The sequence below is a fragment of the Microcaecilia unicolor genome, chromosome 3 (assembly GCF_901765095.1).
Source record: "Microcaecilia unicolor chromosome 3, aMicUni1.1, whole genome shotgun sequence".
NCBI classification, from domain to species: Eukaryota; Metazoa; Chordata; class Amphibia; order Gymnophiona; family Siphonopidae; genus Microcaecilia; species Microcaecilia unicolor.
The window spans coordinates 89,071,261-89,094,661 of NC_044033.1; the positions used below are offsets into that span (position 1 = coordinate 89,071,261).

General features: G+C 49.7%; 1 protein-coding gene across 1 annotated transcript in view; it reads right to left on the bottom strand.

Annotated features, from left to right (window-relative positions):
• Nucleotides 1–23,401, bottom strand: part of EHBP1 (EH domain binding protein 1) — a 763,964-nt gene that overhangs the window by 335,055 nt on the left and 405,508 nt on the right. The window contains 1 exon segment of the mRNA XM_030196160.1: nt 22,376–23,287. Coding sequence (XP_030052020.1) covers nt 22,376–23,287 — 912 coding nt within the window.

Here is a 23,401-nt window from a genome sequence, read left to right on the forward strand (position 1 = left end):
TTTAAGTACAATTTTATAAATTTTTCTTTGCATAAAGCCAATTTTAAGAATGAAAAAGCTTTTATACAATTGTATGGCCATTCACATGTGTACAAGTATGCATGCCTACCACACTGTGTATACTTACTGTCATGCCATGGTAGGTGTTTCTGGGGGTGTAGGTTTAGCAGAACAGAGATGGAATTGCCAATGAACATGCATATTTTATAAGATATATAGGTACATGCATAGAACATGTGCACACATTTGTACCAACTTTGTAGTGAGGCCATAAGTTTGTGCATGTCAATTTGTGCACTATTGAGGCTGGTCCTAAGAGACTATTTTACAACTAAGCATATAGCTGACCATGTTGCCTTATAAAGCAGGCTTAAAATAAGGTAATTCTTGAACTTTACAGATAGGCATCCTGTTATAGAATTACACCCCTAAAGTGGATTCTGAGAATTATATTTAAATCATGTTTATTAGCAACAACCAGGTACAGTACAAAGGCAATGATATAAACTTTTCATAGTTCATTAAGAAACATATAATTCACAAACAAATCTACCCCCCCCAACAAAACAACCTCTTCCCCCACCCCCCCACCCCTATGTGCAGTGTATGAAATAAAGAACCAAACAGTCCAAAAAGGCAAGTTGAGGACATGACTACAAGACAGTGGAGTCAAGCAAGACCAAAATCGCTCCCAAATTCTCTGAACGCGAAGTCCTTTAAGTGACTGAAGGTCTTCCATATCAAACCGCTGCATCTGAAGTAGTAAAATCATCTGTTATTTCCAAGAGACAAGGAAGAGGGCTCCGAAGACAACAGAGGAGGAGTATGGTTCTTTTGGCCATTAAAAAAACCATCGGGCAAGGAACCCATTTAATCCAGAAACACATATGAAGTTATATCATATGTCCAAAAAAAAAATTGTGATTCACATTTTAGTGTTCTATTCCACAGTCCCTTAACACAGCCTAGTAACTGTTGCCAAAATGACAAGACTTTAGGGAAGAACCGAAACATATGCCCAAGGGAAGTGCCCTGCTGAAGACATTTAGGACAACAATCCTGAACAGCAATTCCCAACCAGAAAGCGCTATGGGAAGGCAAAGCACAAATCTGTACTGCATCTCCAAGTGCAACACATTAGAAGTAGCAGTCTTAATGGAGGACCGCACGATATCCGCTGCCAATTTGATATGTAGGTCTTGTCTCCAAAGAGAGGCCAAATGAGCAAAGTCAATACCTGGTGTAATGAACGATGCTGAAAGGAGAGCGGTACTCTCTGTTGAGATTCCAGAGTGAATGCAGTGGAGAGGGTGTCTTGCACATCCTTGCATAATTGTTGTCAAGGTAGGGATTGTACATAATGTTTTAATTGTAGATAAGCAAAGTGGTCTGCTGCTGGAAGTTGAAACTGTTGTTGTAGTTCTGAGAAGGGTTTCAACTTGCCATCTTTAGTAAGTAGTTGAAACAAAAATCTAAGACCCTTAATTGCCCAATCATAAAAAAGTTTTATTGTCCCACCTGGGGGGACGCACAGATTGTGCTGTATTGCCAAAAAGGGTTTAACAGCTAAAGAGAACTGGTGCCGCCAATAGAACCACCTCCAGACTGCCTGCAAAGGGCAACAAAACAACCCCAATTGTTTGAACTCATGAGGTAATACTCTGCCAGTGGTATGAAGTAAACAACTTAAATGAACCTTAGATATCAGTTTCCAAAGAAGTAACTGAAAAATAGTCCATATCCCTAAACCAGTCATTTATATGTCTCATACCACTGGCAATGTTTAAAAGCCCCAGTTCTCCATGCAACCTTGGTGTCATCAACGTAGCAAAGACACATGGGCCCATTTCCCAATCCATAAAAAGGTTGTAACATCGATGCAAATTCTTCTCGGCCCCCCAGTCAAATAAAAGGCAACATTTGGAATATATACAAAAAGCTGGGGGTCAGCATCATGTTAAAAGTGCTATGCGCCCCAGAAGGGAGATAGGATACGCCCTCACACATTGTCAATTTTTTCCCCATTGACTCAATCAAAGGTTGCACATTCATGGTATATAAACAGTCAAGGTACATAAGTACATAAGTAATGCCATACTGGGGAAAGACAGACCTGCTTATAATCGAAAGAGTAAAACGCCTATATAGTGACCCAAATCGAGAGATAGACGTTTATCTCCCAAAAACGAATAAAGCGGTATAATCAAAAGCCGAATTGGACGTTTTCAACTGCACTCCGTCGCGGGATGCGGACAACGTTGATGGGGGCGTGTCGAAGGCGTGGTGAAGGCGGGACTGGGGCGTGGTTATCTGCCGATCAGAGATGGGTAGCCTTTCGCCGATAGTGGAAAAAAAAATATGCGTTTTTAGCGAGAATTAGGGCACTTTTCCTGGACCCTGTTTTTCCACGAATAAGGCCCCAAAAAGTGCCCTAAATGACCAGATGACCACTGGAGGGAAACGGGGTGACCTCCCCTGACTGCCCCAGTGGTCACGAACCCCCTCCACCACAAAATATGCTGTTTCACAACTTTTATTTTCACCCTCAAATGTCATACCCACCTCCCTGGCAGCAGTATGCAGGTCACTGGAGCAGTGGACTTCAGGCAGGTGGACCCAGGCTCATCCCCCCCCCCCACCTGTTACACTTGTGCTGGTAAATGGGAGCCCTCCAAACCGCCCCCCCAAACCCACTGTACCCACGTTAGGTGCCCCCCCCCTTCACCCCTTAGGGCTATAGTAAGGGTGTAGACTTGTGGGCAGTGGGTTTGAGGGGGATTTTGGGGGCTCAACACCCAAGGGAAGGGTGCTATGCACCTGGGAGCTGTTTTTACCTTTTTTTTTTTTGTAAAAGTGCCCCCTAGGGTGCCCGGTTGGTGTCCTGGCATGTGAGGTGGACCGGTGCAGTACGAATCCTGGCCCCTCCACGAATAAATGTCTTGGAGTTATTCGTTTTTGAGCTGGGCGTTTTCGGTTTCCATTATCGCTGAAAAACAAAAACGCCCAGCTCAAAAAAAGATAAACTCCAAGTTTTTTCGAAAATACGATTCGGTCCCGCCCCTTCACGGACCCGTTCTCGGAGATAAACGCCCATGGAGATAGGCGTTTCTGTTCGTTATGCCCCTCCAAGGGTCCAATCGAGCCCAGCATCCTCTCCACGACAGCGGCCAATCCAGGCCAAGGGCACCTGGGCAAGCTTCCCAAACGTACAACATTCTAAAAACATGTTATTCCCGGAATTGTGGATTTTTCCCAGTCCATTTAGTAGCGGTTTATGGACTTTCCTTTAGGAAACCGTCCAACCCTTTTTAAAACTCTGCCGGGCTAACCGCCTTCACCACGTTCTCCGGCAACGAATTCCAGAGTTTAATTACGTGTTGGGTGGAAGAAACATTTTCTCAGATTTGTTTTAATTTACTGCACTGTAGTTTCATCGCATGCCCCCTAGTCCTAGTATTTTTGGAAAGCGTGAACAGACGCTTCACATTCCACCTGTTCCACTCCCACTCATTATTTATATTACCTCTATCATGTCTCCCCTCAGCCCCATCTCTTCTCCAAGCTGAAAAGCCCTAGCCTCCTTAGTCTTTCTTCATAGGGAAGTCATCCAGCCCCGCTATCATTTTAGTCGCCCTTCGCTGCCCTTTTCCAATTCCACTATATCTTTCTGAGATGTGGCAAACCAGAATTGAACACAATACTCAAGGTGCAGTCGCACCATGGAGCGCTATAACGGCATTATAAACATCCTCACACCTGTTTCCATCCCTTTCCTAATAATACCCAACATTCTATTCGCTTTCCGAGCTGCAGCGGCACACTGAGCAGAAGGTTTCAGCGTATTATCGACGACGACACCCAGATCCCTTTCTTGGCCCGTAACTCCTAACGTGGAACCTTACATGATGTAGCTATAATTCGGGTTCTTTTTTCCCACATGCATCACCTTGCATTTGCTCACATTAAACGTCATCTGCCATTTAGCTGCCCAGTCTCCCAGTCTCGTAAGGTCCTTCTGTAATTGTTCACAATCCTGTCGCGAGTTAATGACTTTGAATAACTATGTGTCATCAGCAAATTTAATTACCTCGCTAGTTACTCCCATCTCTAAATCATTTATAAATATATTAAAAATAAGCGGTCCTAGCACAGACCCCTGAGGAACCCCAATAATTACCCTTCTCCATTGTGAATACTGTCCATTTAACCCCACTCTCTGTTTCCTATCCTTCAACCAGTTTTTAATCCACAATAGGACTTTTCCTCCTATCCTATGACCCTACAATTTCCTCTGTAGCCTTTCATGAGATACCTTGTCAAACGCCTTTTGAAAATCCAGATACACAATATCAAACGGCTCCCTTTGTCTACATGTTTGTTTACTCCTTCAAAGAATTGGATAGTCATCCCCAATAAAGCGAATGATACATACCTGTAGCAGGTGTTCTCCGAGACAGCAGGCTGATTGTTCTCACGACTGGGTTGACGTCCACGGCAGCCCCCACCAACCGGAACAAAACTTCGCGGGCGGTCCTGCATGCAGGGTATGCCCACCGCGCATGCGCAGCTGTCTTCCCGCCCGTGCGCGACCGTTCCGCTCAGTTGAATGACAAGCAAAAAGGATCAAAAACGCAACTCCAAAGGGGAGGAGGGAGGGTAGGTGAGAACAATCAGCCTGCTGTCCTCGGAGAACACCTGCTACAGGTATGTATCATTCGCTTTCTCTGAGGACAAGCAGGATGCTTGTTCTCACGACTGGGGTATCCCTAGCTCTCAGGCTTACTCAAAACAAGAACCCAGGTCAATTGAACCTCGCAACGGCGAGGGTATAACAGAAATTGACCTACAAAGAACAACTAACTGAGAGTGCAAGCCTGACCAGAATAAATTCGGGTCCTGGAGGGTGGAGTTTGATTTACACCCCAACAGATTCGCAGCACCGACTGCCCGAACCGACTGTCCGCGTCGGGTATCCTGCTGGAGGCAGTAATGTGATGTGAATGTGTGGACAGATGACCACCGTCGCAGCCTTGCAAATCTCTTCAATAGTGGCTGACTTCAAGTGGGCCACTGACGCTGCCATGGCTCTGAACACTATGAGCCGTGACATGACCCTCAAGAGCCAGCCCAGCCTGGGCGTAAGTGAAGGAAATGCAATCTGCTAGCCAATTGGAGATGGTGCGTTTCCCGACAGCGACCCTTTCCTATTGGGGTCGAAAGAAACAAACAATTGGGCGGACTGTCTGTGGGGCTGTGTCCGCTCCAAATAGAAGGCCAACGCTCGCTTGCAGTCCAATGTGTGCAACTGACGTCAGCAGTGCGGGTATGCGGTCTGGGAAAAATGTTGGCAGACAATGGACTGGTTAAGATGGAACTCTGACACCACCTTTGGCAGGAACTTAGGGTGAGTGCGGAGGACTACTCTGTTGTGATGAAATTTAGTATATGGAGCATGAGCTACTAGGGTTGGAGCTCACTGACCCTACGAGCTGAAGTAACTGCCACCAAGAAAATGACCTTCCAGGTCAGTACTTCAGCATGGCATGAATTCAGTGGCTTGAAAGGAGGTTTCATCAGCTGGGTGAGGACGACGTTGAGATCCATGACACTGCAGGAGGCTTGACAGGGGGCTTTTACAAAAGCAGCCTCTCATGAATCGAACGACTAAAGGCTCTCCAGAGATGGCTTTACCCTCTACACGAGAATGGTAAGCACTAATCGCACTAAGGTGATTCCTTACTGAGTTGGTCTTGAGGCCAGACTCTGATAAGTGCAGAAGGTATTCAAGCAGGTTCTGTGCAGGGCAAGAACCGAGGTTCTAGGGCCTTGCTCTCACACCAAACGACAAACCTCCTCCACTTGAAAAAGTAACTCTTTTAAGTGGAATCCTTCCTAGAGGCAAGCAAGACAAGGGAGACACCCTCAGACAGACCCAACGAAGCGAAGTCTACGCCCTCAACATCCAGGCCGTGAGAGCCAGAGGACTGAAGGTTGGGGTGCAGCAGCGCTCCGTCGTTCTGCGAGATGAGAGTCGGAAAACACTCCATCTCCACGGTTCTTCGGAGGACAACTCCAGAAGAAGAGGAAACCAGATCTGACAGGGGCCAAAAAGGCGCTATCAGAATCATGGTGCCGTGGTCTTGCTTGAGCTTCAGTAAGGTCTTCCCCACCAAAGGTATGGGAGGATAAGCATACAGGAGGCCGGTCCCCCAATGGAGGAGAAAGGGCATCCGACGCTAGTCTGCCGTGCGCCTGTAGTCTGGAACAGAACAGAGGCAGCTTTGTGGTTGGTCTGAGAGGCGAAAAGGTCCACCGAGGGGTGCCCCACGCTCAGAAGATCTTGCGTACCACTCTGGAATGGAGCGACCACTCGTGCGGTTGCATGACTCTGCTCAGTCTGTCGGCCAGACTGTTGTTTACGCCTGCCAGGTATGTGGCTTGGAGGAGCATGCCGAACTGGCAAGCCCAACGCCACATCCCGACGGCTTCCTGACACAGGGGGCGAGATCCGGTGCCCCCCTGCTTGTTGATGTAATACATTGCAACCTGATTGTCTGTCCGAATTTGGATAATTTGGCAGGACAGCCGATCTCTGAAAGCCTTCAGTGCGTTCCAGACCGCTCGGAGCTCCAGGAGGTTGATCTGAAGATCCTTTTCCTGGAGGGACCACAGTCCTTGGGTGTGAAGCCCATTGACATGAGCTCCCCACCCCAGGAGAGACGCATCCGTAGTCAGCACTTACGTGGGCTGTGGAATTTGGAATGGGCGTCCCAAGGTCAAATTGGTCCGAATGGTCCACCAGAGCAGTGAAGTGCGGCAACTGGTGGAGAGGCGGATGACATACTCTAGATTCCTGGTGGCTTGGCACCACTGGGAAGCTAGGGTCCATTGAGCAGATCTCACATTAATTGATTTGATTTGCTTACTTATTTTTTTGTCTATTAGATTGTAAGCTCTTGAGCAGGGACTGTCCTTTCTTCTATGTTTGTGCAGCGCTGCATATGCCTTGTAGCGCTATAGAAATGCTAAATAGTAGTAGTAGTAGTAGTAGGTCGATGCCGTCGGTGCCGATTTCGTGGACATCGATACCGGTACCGAGAACCGTCCGTCGATACCGATGCCGTCGAAGTCGACGTCGAGGGGCCGGCGCAAGTTCCAAAAAGACGGTCCCGAAGAACTTGCCTCGCTACCTGTGTCCGTTTCCGGAGACCGAGACACAAGCTACACATCTTGGTATCGTGCTCCGGCCCGAGGCACTGGAGGCACCAAGCGTGAGTGTCGGTCTGCGAGATATGCCGGCCGCACCGACCACACTTTTAAATCCACTCGGGACCTTCGAGGACATCGACGGAAAAATCGCGTCGGCGAAGTCAAAGTCGTCGATGGTGGCGGTAAAATTCACACCTCGAAAATAAATCGACCGCGCGGCCACAAGGCCGCAATGCGACGCCCCCGCTAAGAGACGAGGGAAAAACAAAGTTCAGTGGTTTTTTTTTTTTTTTAGAAACTAAATAGAAAAAAAAACGGAGAACAACGAAAAAAGAGAAAATTTGCGGCGAAAGCGCGATCCGGTTTCCGGGGCTGACAGAGAGAGAGACAAACGCGGCTCTCTCCAGCGCGGAAAAGAAAAGACCTGAGCGGGAACGGTCGCGCACGGGGCGGGAAGACGGCCGCGCATGCGCGGTGGGCGTACCCCTGTGTGCGGGACCGCCCGCGAAGTTTTGTTCCGGTTGGTGGGGGCTGCCGTGGACGTCAACCCAGTCGTGAGAACAAGCAGCCTGCTTGTCCTCGGAGAAATAATATACCCTCCACCCAAGTAAAAGGAAAGGAACAAGTCAGGAGCTCCTAACTGCCTCCAGCAGAGGCAAAGCATAAGATTTAGTTAGGTGAGAAGAAAACCAGACAAATCCCTGTACACCTCCACCAAATGCAGCGATCTAGGTGGGTCTGTTGTTATGGCATAAACATAATAAGAGATCATCCACAAAAACCAACACGTTTAGGATAATATTACCATGTTCACCCCAGGAGGTCCTCCGAAGCTCAGATGGTATAGAGAAGGGGTTCTAAAGAAAGCACAAAGAGTAAAGGGGGCAACCCTGACGAATGCCTCTGTGAATAGAGAAAGGGGATGTTCGAATCCCATTAATCAACAGGGAGGCTATTGGAAATGCATAAAGGGCTAACAATGCCCCATAATACCACCCTGTGACTCCCACATAGTGCAATACCTGAACAGAAAGGGTCAACTCACATTGTCAAAAGCCTTTTCGGCATCCAGACTAATCACCATGAGCTGGTGATTCTTGTAACTTACAGTGTAACATAGCCAATAGCAATTTACGCACATTGATTACTGACTGGCGACCTTTTACAAAGCCCACCTGATCCACTCCCACCACTACAGGGAGTCTGAGAGCCAATCTGTCCGCCAACACCCAGGAAAAAAACCTTGCTATCCAACTTAATCAGAGATATAGGATGACAGGAATCAGGAAGGTCAGAAGATTTCCCAGGTTTTGGCAGAAAACTAATAAGGGCAACACTTTCATGTCTAGGAAAATCTTCCACATTCACCAATGTGTTATAATAGTTGTGAAGGGGCCCCACCATCTCTAAGGATAGAAGTTTATAAAATTCACCAGAATAACCATCAGGCCCAGGGGCTTTACCTAGTAAAAGTTCCTTAATAACCTGTTAAATTTCTTTGGCCTGAAAAGTTTTGTTAAGCATACCACACATCTCTGATGTTAAAGTTCGCATGCCCGAACCTCTCATTGATCGACTCAGTTGAAACAATTCCCGAGTGTTTTGCATAAAGATTAGCATAGAAGTCAGTCATAAGGCATGCAGTGCCTCTTTAGAAGAGTACTGTCCCTTCTCCTCAAAGTCAAAATATGGTGACTATGCCCCAGGGCCTTATTACCTGTGCTAACAGACGACCAGGTTTGTTCCCAAATGTATAGAAGCGATACTTCTGGTACAGCAACATTCGAGAAGTACGTTCATGCAAAAGAGCGTTCAATGCCGCCTGAGCTGCATAAAACTCCTCACAAGCCTGTGGAGTATGATGTCTCTTACATGTCCTCCAAGCCTTAGATAATTGAGCCTGGTGCTGAATAATGACTTGAGCAATCCGTTTGTTCTGGGCACACATATAAGCTATGATATGGCCCCAAAGCACCGCCTCTGCTGTGGTCCTAAATAAAAGGGGGTCCTCTTTATGTTGTGCATTATGAGACAAATAGATTTTCCATTTAGCGCTCAAATAGGTCTTAAAGTCGGCATTTCCAAATAAGTACAATGGGAAACACCACCCGGGATGTTGAGAATAAAATAAATCTGTCTCTATGTCAATCCAGACTATATTATGATCAGATACCTCTAGAGGTCCTATGTGAGTTCAAAATACAACTGGAAAAATAGAATCTCCTACAAAAATATCATCAATACAGGACCAGATGTTATATGTCTAGGACAAATGAGTATAGTCCCTATCCCCAGAGTGCAACAGGCGCCAGGAATCAACCAGGCATAGGGCTCAACATAATTGAGAAAGAGCAGTATCCCTCCCACTAGTCCTCTGCTGTGAGACAGAGGACCTGTCAAGCTCCTTATCCAGCACCAGATTAAAGTCTCCAACCACCAGCAAACCTTAATCTAAACAAAGGTGCACACAAACTATTTGTCTAAGAAAATCAGTATTTAAGGTATTAGGGCCATAAATGACCAGAAGAATCAGATCAAGTCTCAACAATGATAGTTTAAGATTTAGCAATCGTCCCTCAGTATCTTTGAACAGCACAGTAGCCTGACAGGAAAGTTTTTTATGAATTGGTACCACAACCCCACCCTTAAGCCCAGATGCTGAACAGTAATAAAGCTGACCAACCAATTGTCCCTTGAGTTTCTCGTGTTCTTCAACAGACATACGAGTCTCCTGAAGGCAAGCTATCCCAACATTTTGGTGACTCAAGGCAGATAGTATTTTTGCTCTCTTTGCTGGAAAGGTTATACCTCCTACATTCTAGGACATCAGCCATGAGTTACCGAGAGCACTTGTCATCAAGGTAGATCCAAAAAAAGGAGAAGAAAAATGGAGTGCTTAACCTCAATCTGACCCTCAGGATGGCCAGCCCTCACCCTGAAGGATAAAAGAAGAGTTAAAAATATATCTACCCATAAGCAGTCCCCAAACCCACAGATTACCATGCCACATAAAAACAAAAATATTCCCATCCCAACTTCACTGAACATACCCACCCCTATAACAATTCCCAAGGAAGACTCCATGCTAGTGAGCACTAGGTGCTCTCTAGTGAAATACATGCGTTATGCTAAGGTCCCCTCCACCATCTCTATGGAATGTATGATCAAGCAGTACATACCCCATCAGAAATGCTACTAGCATACAGATTTCCTAATGATATTCAGCTGCTTTGTCAAGAAGAGCTCTGCTCTGGCAGCACAATTTGTTGAATAGTTTTGAGCAAGCTGGGGAGATTCAAATGAATGCCATTGACCCTCAGCCATAACTTTCAGAATTGCAGGATATCTATATATATAAAAGGCACCTCCAACGTTCCATTGAAGCCTCAAGCCGGAAACTTGAGGCGCCCGAGATATCCAGTTTGGCCTGCAGGCTGCAGTCACTGTAGCTCCGCCCTCGCGTCAAAACGCGATGACGTTGAGGGCAGGGCGGGTCTGCAGTCAGTGTACCTACGCCCTCGCATCAACACGCGATGACGCAGAGGGCGGGGCGGCAAAGACACAACGGATGACTTCCACACATTCTCTGACAGCTGCTGGGAGAGCGCACCGAACTTCGCAAACTCGCAACCACATCACTGAGGGACGGAGGGAGGGAGAGGTGTGGAACTCGGAAGGGAGGCACGGAGGGGGTGTCTGGAATTCGGGAGGGAGGGACAGAGGGAGGACGGTGGGGGGGATTATCCTGCTAGCGTCCGTTTCATTTTCCCCTGAAACGGGCATTTCTTACTAGTATTAACATAAACCTTATTTTTTGAGCACTTAGAGTTGAACACAGAGGCAAAAATTTCCTGTGCTGTTCCAGCAAGGCTTGGGAATAGATCTGAAAATTCTGAATCTTGGCTCCATCGTACTCCAATTTGTCCCTTTTGTTTTTGAACTCACATAAAATGGCCACTTTATGAAGATAATTGTGAACCTTTGCTATAACCTCGCGGGACTGCACTGCACCTTCATGGTGCCTTCCCAGTCTATGCACCCGCTCAAGGCAAACTGGCCCCAGACCTCCTGGAGATGAAAATTCCTTTTTCAGCCAATCCTCCAGCAATTTACCCAGCTGCTGCTAAGGAAGTCTTCGGGAGTCCTACAAAACGCAGATTACTGTGGCGTGAGCGGTTTTCAAGATCCTCAAGGTGCTGGGACTGCTGCTTCAAAGTAGATTGTAGAGAAGCAATTTGTGTAGTGGCCTCCGAGAGGGAATCCTCTACTGCAGACCTGTAGCTCAAGTTCACCCATGTGGCGATTAGTTTCTTCCAAAAGTGATTCCACTTTAGTAATCTGGCCAGAAATAGTTGATAGTCTTGGCTCCAGGGCCTGCACCATTGCTGAGGTCAGTTGTGCAATTTGAGCTTCGGAAAAGGCTCCAGGGCCTGCACCATTGTCGAAGTAAGTTGTGTAATTTGAGCTTCGGAAAATATTGAGGCGCCCCCGCAGTAGTCTCCTCCATATTGTCAGGTCCAGCCTGTGCCTTATCCGCTCCTCACTTATGGCCTCTAACCGACAGACGCCACGGGTTTTTCAAGGAACTTGTCCATAAGCTGCAAAACTGCAGTACTGATAATTTTAGTTCAAATATAGCCGAGGGAAATGAGGTAAGTAGTAAAGATTAGCGTTGGGGACCGGAGCTACATCCACGCATGTCTGTGAAGCTCAAAGCATCATATGATGTGGATTCTGAGAATTATTATAAGTATTTTTCTAATAACTTCAAAGGACATGGGAATGAAAATCTGAAAAGTTAATGTGAAGAAAAGATCATAGTAATCCTCACTTCATATCACTCACATTTGAGTATCTGTATGACACTGTAGTTATAATACTTTCTTCATTAAACTATGGTTAATATGAAAACCCTCCAAGCCAATCTTTTTGAAATTATGGAACAAGATTGAGCTATGAAGAAAAAGCAGGTAGGACTGTTGAGGAAAAATTATGCTCTTATCTGATAATTTTCTTTCCTTTAATCATATCAGACCAGTCCAGATCAATGTGATATGTTCATCCACCAGCGGAAGGAGACAGAGAAAATAGACCCAAGTACTTTGCCCCTTAATGGTATTTATTGTACAGCCAAGCAATGGTGCTCTCAACTGTATAAAGAAGAAAACAGGAAACAGAACCCACCCGGAAGCCAAGAAACACCCAGGTGGGAGACCTGCTGGGGCTCCTGTACAACCAAGGGCCAGACATACCACCCGAGGAGCGAGGCGAGGCACCACTCAGTCTTCCTGGCTGTCGAGCAGACGCACCCCTGCAGCAGGAGAAGCGGCTCACCAGTAGAGAGGCTCCACTAACTGAGATGGCCAAATGCACTGCCCACCTGATCCAAGCCAACCTGAAAACGCAAAAGAAGGCAGACGTCCTCTAAGGAAAGGGAACCAGGCCGCAACCCAGTGGCATACACACTCCGAACCCTCAGTCAAAACGGAGGTGAACCCTTCTGCGAAGCAGAAGAACAGAAATAGAGCAATGCTTGAAAGTCAGAGACCGAGTGCCGCTGCCTGGCCGTCAGCCAAGCCTGGCACTGCAATCTGAGATGGAACCCCGATTATAAACAGGGATGGAGTCCTACTGTATGACAAGAGAGGGAGGGGCTATGACCCCATCTCCAATAATGAAGATACTTTCCATCTCCAGAAGAGGCAAACCCCCCCCCCCCCAACACACTCCTCAAGGAGAACCGAAGAGAAAGGGACACACGTGTCCAGAAACAAAGTCTCACTTGGGCTCCCTAGAGGAAACTCTGAGCGGTTCACAGACTATCCACAGTGCAAAAGCTACACCTGGCTTGCAGCGAAGGAGCCCGGGTCCAAGGCTCGACCGCCAGAGACGGATCAAGGCTCGACTGCCAGAGACGGATCAAGGCTCGACTGTCGGAGACAGATCAAGGCCTAACCACCAGAGACATAAAGGCTCGATATCCGGAGATGAAGCAAGACTCAACATCCAGAGACAAAGCAAGACTCGATAGCCAGCCACAGAGGAAAGCTTGACATACAGAGATGGGGAAAGACTTGACATCCAGAGACAATGGAAGACTCGATGGCCAGATACAGAGGCAGGCTTGGCATTCAGAGATGGAGCAAAGCTTGACAGCCAGAGATGGAACCAGGCTTGCCATCCATAGACGGAGCCAGTCTCAACAGCTAAAGATGGAGCAAGGAACAAAATTGAGAATGGAAGAAGGTTCGGCATCCTGAGAAGGAAGAAAGCTTAACATGCAAAGATGGAGCAAGGCTCGACATCCAAGAATGTGGGCAGGCTCAACAGTCAAAGCTGGAGCAAGGCTCAACATCCAGAAATGGGGCAAGCTCGATAGCCAGAGCGGGCTCAAGCTCCACTGCCTGAGATGGAACAAGGCGTGACTTCCAGAGCTGTAACAATGTTCTACATCCAGAGAGGGAGCGAGAGAGACTCGGCATCCAGAAACGTAGTAAGGTGTGGTATCCAGAAAAGGAGAAAGACACAATTTGCAGAGATGGAGCCAGCTCTAGCCCCGATAAGGAACCAGGGTGGAGCTCACAGAAATCCACATTGGATATACCACGGTCGGCATGCAGTCAAGGAGCTATGCTCCAGTGAAGGGCGGAGTTCTACCTGCAAAGAGGCAGGCCTGCAAGGCAGAGAAGGAGCTATGCTGACCCAGCATACAGGAGCTATGCTTGCCACACTGAAGGGAAGCGATGCTGGACGTCGGCGGCGGAGAAAGCGAATGCTACATACCTGTAGAAGGTATTCTCCGAGGACAGCAGGCTGATTGTTCTCACTGATGGGTGACGTCCTCGGCAGCCCCTCCAATCGGAATCTTCCTAGCAAAGTCCTTTGCTAGCTCTCGCGCGCCCGCGCGCACCGCGCATGCGCGGCCGTCTTCCCGCCCGAAACCGGCTCGAGCCGGCCAGTCTCATATGTAGCAAAAGAGATACAAGGGAAGACACAACTCCAAAGGGGAGGCGGGCGGGTTTGTGAGAACAATCAGCCTGCTGTCCTCGGAGAATACCTTCTACAGGTATGTAGCATTCGCTTTCTCCGAGGACAAGCAGGCTGCTTGTTCTCACTGATGGGGTATCCCTAGCCCCCAGGCTCACTCAAAACAACAACCATGGTCAATTGGACCTCGCAACGGCGAGGACATAACTGAGATTGACCTAAAAAATTTACCAACTAACTGAGAGTGCAGCCTGGAACAGAACAAACAGGGCCCTCGGGGGGTGGAGTTGGATCCTAAAGCCCAAACAGGTTCTGAAGAACTGACTGCCCGAACCGACTGTCGCGTCGGGTATCCTGCTGCAGGCAGTAATGAGATGTGAATGTGTGGACAGATGACCACGTCGCAGCTTTGCAAATTTCTTCAATGGAGGCTGACTTCAAGTGGGCTACCGACGCAGCCATGGCTCTAACATTATGAGCCGTGACATGACCCTCAAGAGCCAGCCCCGCCTGGGCGTAAGTGAAGGAAATGCAATCTGCTAGCCAATTGGATATGGTGCGTTTCCCTACAGCCACTCCCCTCCTATTGGGATCAAAAGAAACAAACAATTGGGCGGACTGTCTGTGGGGCTGTGTCCGCTCCAGATAGAAGGCCAATGCTCTCTTGCAGTCCAATGTGTGCAGCTGACGTTCAGCAGGGCAGGAATGAGGACGGGGAAAAAATGTTGGCAAGACAATTGACTGGTTCAGATGGAACTCCGACACGACCTTTGGCAAGAACTTAGGGTGAGTGCGGAGGACTACTCTGTTATGATGAAATTTGGTGTAAGGGGCCTGGGCTACCAGGGCCTGAAGCTCACTGACTCTACGAGCTGAAGTAACTGCCACCAAGAAAATGACCTTCCAGGTCAAGTACTTCAGATGGCAGGAATTCAGTGGCTCAAAAGGAGGTTTCATCAGCTGGGTGAGAACGACATTGAGATCCCATGATACTGTAGGAGGCTTGACAGGGGGCTTTGACAAAAGCAAACCTCTCATGAAGCGAACAACTAAAGGCTGTCCTGAGATCGGCTTACCTTCCACATGGTAATGGTATGCACTGATTGCGCTAAGGTGAACTCTTACAGAGTTGGTCTTGAGACCAGACTCAGACAAGTGCAGAAGGTATTCAAGCAGGGTCTGTGTAGGACAAGAGCGAAGAGCTAGGGCCTTGCTGTCACACCAGACGGCAAACCTCCTCCACAGAAAGAAGTAACTCCTCTTAGTGGAATCTTTCCTGGAAGCAAGCAAGACGCGGGAGACACCCTCTGACAGACCCAAAGAGGCAAAGTCTACGCTCTCAACATCCAGGCCGTGAGAGCCAGGGACCGGAGGCTGGGATGCAGAAGAGCCCCTTCGTTCTGCGTGATGAGGGTCGGAAAACACTCCAATCTCCACGGTTCTTCGGAGGATAACTCCAGAAGAAGAGGGAACCAGATCTGACGCGGCCAAAAAGGAGCAATCAGAATCATGGTGCCTCGGTCTTGTTTGAGTTTCAACAAAGTCTTCCCCACCAGAGGAATGGGAGGATAAGCATACAGCAGGCCTTCCCCCCAATCCAGGAGGAAGGCATCCGATGCCAGTCTGCCGTTGGCCTGAAGCCTGGAACAGAACTGAGGGACTTTGTGGTTCACTCGAGATGCGAAGAGATCCACCAAGGGGGTGCCCCACGCTTGGAAGATCTGGCGCACCACTCGGGAGTTGAGCGACCACTCGTGAGGTTGCATAATCCTGCTCAACCTGTCGGCCAGACTGTTGTTTACGCCTGCCAGATATGTGGCTTGGAGCACCATGCCTTGACGGCGAGCCCAGAGCCACATGCTGACGGCTTCCTGACACAGGGGGCGAGATCCGGTGCCCCCCTGCTTGTTGACATAGTACATGGCAACCTGGTTGTCTGTCTGAATATGGATAATTTGGTGGGACAGCCGATCTCTGAAAGCCTTCAGAGCGTTCCAGATCGCTCGCAACTCCAGGAGATTGATCTGTAGACCGCGTTCCTGGAGGGACCAGCTTCCTTGGGTGTGAAGCCCATCGACATGAGCTCCCCATCCCAGGAGAGACGCATCCGTTGTCAGCACTTTTTGTGGCTGAGGAATTTGGAAAGGACGTCCCAGAGTCAAATTGGACCAGATTGTCCACCAATACAGGGATTCGAGAAAACTCGTGGACAGGTGGATCACGTCTTCTAGACCCCCAGCAGCCTGAAACCACTGGGAGGCTAGGGTCCATTGAGCAGATCTCATGTGAAGACGGGCCATGGGAGTCACATGGACTGTGGAGGCCATGTGGCCCAGCAATCTCAACATCTGCCGAGCTGTGATCTGCTGGGACGCTCGCACCCGCGAGACGAGGGACAACAAGTTGTTGGCCCTCGCCTCTGGGAGATAGGCGCGAGCCGTCCGAGAATCCAGCAGAGCTCCTATGAATTCGAGCTTCTGCACTGGGAGAAGATGGGACTTTGGATAATTTATCACAAACCCCAGTAGCTCCAGGAGGCGAATAGTCATCTGCATGGACTGCAGGGCTCCTGCCTCGGATGTGTTCTTCACCAGCCAATCGTCGAGATATGGGAACACATGCACCCCCAGCCTGCGAAGTGCCGCTGCTACCATAGCTAGGCACTTTGTGAACACCCTGGGCGCAGAGGCGAGCCCAAAGGGTAGCACACAGTACTGGAAGTGGCGTGTGCCCAACTGAAATCGCAGATACTGTCTGTGAGCTGGCAGTATCGGGATGTGTGTGTAGGCATCCTTCAAGTCCAGAGAGCATAGCCAATCGTTTTGCTGAATCATGGGGAGAAGGGTGCCCAGGGAAAGCATCCTGAACTTTTCTTTTACGAGATATTTGTTCAGGGCCCTTAGGTCTAGGATGGGACGCATCCCCCCTGTTTTCTTTTCCACAAGGAAGTACCTGGAATAGAATCCCAGCCCTTCTTGCTCGGATGGCACGGGCTCGACCGCATTGGCGCTGAGAAGGGCGGAGAGTTCCTCTGCAAGTACATGCTTGTGCTGGAAGCTGTAAGACTGAGCTCCCGGTGGGCAATTTGGAGGTTTGGAGGCCAAATTGAGGGTGTATCCTTGCCGGACTATTTGCAGAACCCACTGATCGGAGGTTATGAGAGGCCACCTTTGGTGAAAAGCTTTCAACCTCCCTCCGACTGGCAGGTCGCCCGACACTGACACTTGGATGTCGGCTATGCTCTGCTGGAGCCAGTCAAAAGCTCGCCCCTTGCTTTTGCTGGGGAGCCGCGGGGCCTTGCTGAGGCGCACGCTGCTGACGAGAGCGAGCGCGCTGGGGCTTAGCCTGGGCCGCAGGCTGTCGGGAAGGAGGATTGTACCTACGCTTACCAGAAGTATAGGGAACAGTCTTCCTTCCCCCGAAAAATCGTCTACCTGTAGAGGTAGAAGCTGAAGGCTGCCGGCGGGAGAATTTGTCGAATGCGGTGTCCCGCTGGTGGAGAGACTCTACCACCTGTTCGACTTTCTCTCCAAAAATGTTGTCCGCACGGCAAGGCGAGTCCGCAATCCGCTGCTGGATTCTATTCTCCAGGTCGGCGGCACGCAGCCATGAGAGCCTGCGCATCACCACACCTTGAGCAGCGGCCCTGGACGCAACATCAAAAGTGTCATAAACTCCTCTGGCCAGGAATTTTCTGCACGCCTTCAGCTGCCTGACCACCTCCTGAAAAGGCTTGGCTTGCTCAGGGGGAAGAGCATCAACCAAGCCCGCCAACTGTCGCACATTATTCCGCATGTGTATGCTCGTGTAGAGCTGGTAAGACTGAATTTTGGCCACGAGCATAGAGGAATGGTAGGCCTTCCTCCCAAAGGAGTCTAAGGTTCTAGAGTCTTTGCCCGGGGGCGCCGAAGCATGCTCCCTAGAACTCTTAGCCTTCTTTAGGGCCAGATCCACAACTCCAGAGTCGTGAGGCAACTGAGTGCGCATCAGCTCTGGGTCCCCATGGATCCGGTACTGGGACTCGATCTTCTTGGGGATGTGGGGATTAGTTAAAGGCTTGGTCCAGTTCGCCAGCAATGTCTTTTTGAGGACATGGTGCAGGGGAACAGTGGACGCTTCCTTAGGTGGAGAAGGATAGTCCAGGAGCTCAAACATTTCAGCCCTGGGCTCGTCCTCCACAACCACCGGGAAGGGGATGGCCGTAGACATCTCCCGGACAAAGGAAGCAAAAGACAGACTCTCGGGAGGAGAAAGCTGTCTTTCAGGAGAGGGAGTGGGATCAGAAGGTAGACCCTCAGACTCCTCGTCAGAGAAATATCTGGGGTCTTCCTCTTCCTCCCACGAGGCCTCACCCTCGGTGTCAGACACAAGTTCACGGACCTGCGTCTGCAACCGTGCCCGGCTCGACTCCGTGGAGCCACGTCCACGATGGGGGCGTCGAGAGGTAGACTCCCTCGCCCGCATCGGCGAAGCTCCCTCCGCCGATGTAGTCGGGGAGCCCTCCTGGGAGGTGGCCGCAGTCGGCACCGCACGCGGTACCGACGTCGGGGACCTCACCCCGGGCGACGGGCCAGCCGGCGCCACGCTCGACGGTACCGGAGGCGCAAGCACCGCCGGTACCGGAGGGGTAGGGCGCAACAGCTCTCCCAGAATCTCTGGGAGAACGGCCCGGAGGCTCTCGTTCAGAGCGGCTGCAGAGAAAGGCATGGAGGTCGATGCAGGCGTCGACGTCAGAACCTGTTCCGGGCGTGGAGGCTGTTCCGGGCTGTCCAGAGTGGAGCGCATCGACACCTCCTGAACAGAGGGTGAGCGGTCCTCTCGGTGCCGATGCCTGCTGGGTGCCGACTCCCTCGGCGACCCAGAGCTCTCGGTGCCGACGCGGGGAGGGGACCGGTGTCGATGCTTCTTCGACTTCTTCCGAAGCATGTCACCGGAGCTCCCCGGCACCGACGAGGAGGACGTAGAATCCAGCCGTCGCTTCCTCGGGGCCGAGGCCGAAGTAGGTCGGTCTCGGGGGGGCTGTACCGCAGGAGCCCTCAGGGTAGGAGGAGACCCACCCGAGGGCTCACCGCCACCAGCAGGGGAATGGACAGCCCTCACCTGCACTCCACTCGATGCACCACCGTCCGACGACATCAGGAGACGAGGTCCCGGTACCACCGACGTCGATGCAGCTATCCGATGTCTCGGCGCCGATGCAGAGGGCCGATGCCTCGATGCACTCGATGCACTGGCAGCCAAGGAAGAAGGTCTGGACGCTGATGACGTCGATGCACACGATGACCCCGGTGCCGATGCCGACGAAGAGCCCGAGAACAAAACGTTCCACTGGGCCAATCTCGCTACTTGAGTCCGCCTTTGTAAAAGGGAACACAGACTACAGTTCTGGGGACGGTGCTCGGCCCCCAGACACTGAAGACACGAAGAGTGCCTATCAGTGAGCGAGATTACCCGGGCGCACTTCTTGAAGCCGCTGGAAGGCTTCGATGTCATGGGCGGAAAAATCACGCCGGCGAAGTCAAAATCCGAAATGACGAATTCGGAGCACCAAAACTTTAAGGGAGAAAAATCTCGACCGAGGCCGAAAAGAGGCCTACCCTGACAACGAAAGAAAACTTACCGGGGCAAAAACTGGAGATACGGGAAGGGGCAAACGAAACCCAAGGGGGTTTCCGGAGCACTTTCCGAATGAAAAGAAACTTTTCCTAAGAAAAAACACGTCGATTAAACACCGGACGCGCGAGGTCGACTCTCCGGGGCTCAACACGGCAAAAAACACAGCCGTACCGAGTGCGGACGAAAGAAGACTGGCCGGCTCGAGCCGGTTTCGGGCGGGAAGACGGCCGCGCATGCGCGGTGCGCGCGGGCGCGCGAGAGCTAGCAAAGGACTTTGCTAGGAAGATTCCGATTGGAGGGGCTGCCGAGGACGTCACCCATCAGTGAGAACAAGCAGCCTGCTTGTCCTCGGAGAAACGCCTAACATCCAAAAATGGGGCAGCGACAGAGATAGGCCGCTGACATAAAACACACAAAATCAGCCAAGAAGAACCAAAAGCACCAGTTAAGCACTGAATGGGCAGAAAAGGAGTCAAGATCAGCTGAGAAAATGGAGCTGCTCTCCACAAACAGAACACCCCCAGCAGTGAGCGAGCCGTGACCCAGGGACATTGAAATGGATCAATGGACTACCAGGAGAGGAGCGATCATGGGCACCCCTAAAGGGGCTGGAGAAAGAGAGAGAAACCACATTCCACCTACATGAAGGGGAAGGTCTCACCCTGCAAAGGGGAAGGAACACTCTACCCCCCCACCCCGAGTAATCTGGGATGTCCAAATTGGGCAGAAGCAAACCTGAAAAGCAGATCAGAACTTCTCACCTGAGACAGAAAGGCTGCCACAGCAAAAAGGGCAGCGGGCGGTGAAAGCCAGGAGAACGAGAATCCCAAAGGGAGAGATCCAAGCGCACTCGAGCGCATAGAGGGGTGCCAACCCAGGAAGACCAGAAGCTCACCCGGGCCCAGAAATGAAATTGTCAAGGACAACCTGGTGCCCCATCAAGCAGCGAGATTGAGCCATGCCTCCATCACAAAAGGAAATGCTGCCAATCCTGAGAAAGGCAAGAAAAACAAAGGAGAAGCCGTGCCGCTAAGGCTGAAGTGCAGCTACTGCCATTAACACTCACAAGAGAAAAGGGATCAGCGTGAAGGTATGGAACACCAAATGCAGCCAAGGAGTACCCCAAGATCCCAAGCTGTGCTCCTCACAGTCACCAGAGGCAGGGACAACCCAAACTACTGGGAAACACTCATAGGCAAACACAGAGGCCACCCCGCAGCCAGGCACAGTGCCCCACAGAAAAAGGGGAAGGGCATGCGGATCACACATGGGGAGAGGATACCAGCCAAACTGAAGCAGCAGCCTGCATCGTCCCAGCAAAAAAGAATATTGAAGATTGTACGCGCGGCCCCAGCTGCATCTCAAGTGACTGCAAGGACAACTGCCAACTCATAGACTACTAAGACTGGAAACCAGGCCGAGACTTCCTGTACCCCCCACCGGCGGAACAGAAGTACCAGGACTCCTGGATGGCGGAAGACACCCACTCAGCAGTACCTAGAGAAAGAAGGTGGAACCAGCATACTAGCCGAGGCCCACACCAGACTCAGAGGTCCAGAACCATCCAAAGCCTGCACCATAAGAACTCTCAAGGAGAACAAGCACAGTGGCAAGCAGCTGCAAGTCCCTCCTGTCAGGCTGGTGGCAGAGAACAGGCAAGCCGCAAGTGAAACGGCCCCTGTGGGAACACTTGGGAGGGTGCAGGGAAAATGCTGCCCGAAATGGCGCCAAAAAGAAGGGAACACAGTGGAACTACAGACCGTGAGAAACAGGCCCATCGCCAACACAGCAAAGGCCTGCTAAATTAATAAAACAAAAACTGTGTCGTCCTGACCAAGAACCCCCAGAAGGCAGCAATCGAGAACAAAAAAACAAAAACAAAAAAACCCAACCTCCATTTCTTTTTTTTTTTTGACCGGAGGCTCCCGCAAGAAAATAAAAAGAACAACTCACCTCACCAGTGTCTACAGTCAAGAAGTGTGACAGCTCATATCGCAAGAAAGAAAAACACACATACAAGCCTGCATGTTGCACATCCAAGCCCACCGAGCCTCAAAAGCCTCAGGCGTGGGAGGGGAAGGGTGCAGGACCACTAGGTATCCCTTAGCTAGCATATGAGGGACTCAGTACCACTGAGTGCAATCTTAAATGAACCCAAATTTGGGTTACCAGCACACCCTTTGCTCAACTGTCACCCAGTCAAGCTGGGGCAGGAGCTAGCTAGCCAGCACTAAGAGGAGATGCACATCCATCCACCATCCGCTAGGAGACAGAGAAAATACTACCCATTTCAGGCTTCACGATACCCTACTTGGAACTATTTTCTCTGTCTCCTTCCGCTAGTGGATGGACAAAACCCATTAATATAGACTGGTCTGGTATTGATGACACGGAAATGCTGTTTGTGTATAAACATCAATCTGCTAAATTTTCAGCACTTCAATGTACCCTACAGATTCTGTCAGTTGATATACTGTTATGACAATACTATGATTCAATCAGGTGGAACACAGAACCTAGGTTAGGCAGCATCTGAATTTCATCAAACACCAATTGATCTTACCTGTGAAGTTTTTGCAGGCTGATTTGGGTGATTTAATGTAGTTCTACTGTCAGGGTCAAAGTCTGTGTCTGTCTGCTGTACAGAAATTTGTTTTTTCATTGCAAGATCTGCATCCTTATTGTAACAGTGCCCAAGTTTGTAAGTTGGAGACATGCTGGGCTTTCTGACAGCTGAACCAGGATCAGAAGTTCTATTCTCTATGGTTTGTAAATGCCTCCATTCTTCTTCCTCTGAGTAAGTAGTAGTACCATTTAAACTTTTGTGCCACTGACTGTTGGTGTCATCAGGTGGAACTGTTGGAGATGCACCCTTTCTTTCATCACTGACATGTGACAAGTCACTTAAATCTAAAGTGTCTGCTTTCAACAGTTTCTTTTTCCCTAACAATGGCGATGCTTGAATCATGTCTGTGATGTTGCTCCTGCCAGCATCTTCAGATCCTGAAGTCCTAAAGGAACTCTGCTGGGACTTTTGTGAGTTGATCTCACTTTTAATCCTGTGAGAAGGTGAAGCTGTGCTTGGGCTCAGACGATCATCAGGAGTCTGATGTTCACTTTCCGACTCTCCTACACCACTGTCATTTACAAATAAAGAGTCATTCTGAGAAACAACATCTGCCAAGCTACTATTAACTTGTTGCACTTCTGGCTCCCGGTTCAAATCATTAAGCTCCGCATAGAACTTATCCTGATCAATGGAACTATTTGTATCAGTCTCAAAGTTTCCAACTTTGTATGTGCTTTTACTGCTATTTGCTTCAATCTGAACCACATTTAGTTCCTGGCCACTGAAATGTGCCCTAATTTGGTAAAGATAAGTCATTACTGTCAATTTGTCAGGAATTGCTAGCAAAACCATATCAGAAGGTTCCAGCAATCTCGATATTCCTATCTTGGCAAAACCATCATAAGCCTGAAAAAAAAAATTAGGATAAAGAAATATCAATAATCACACAGTAGATTTAGAACATTTTAAACACACACATAATTAAAATTCCAAGAGGCTGAATTTAATGTATTTACGTGA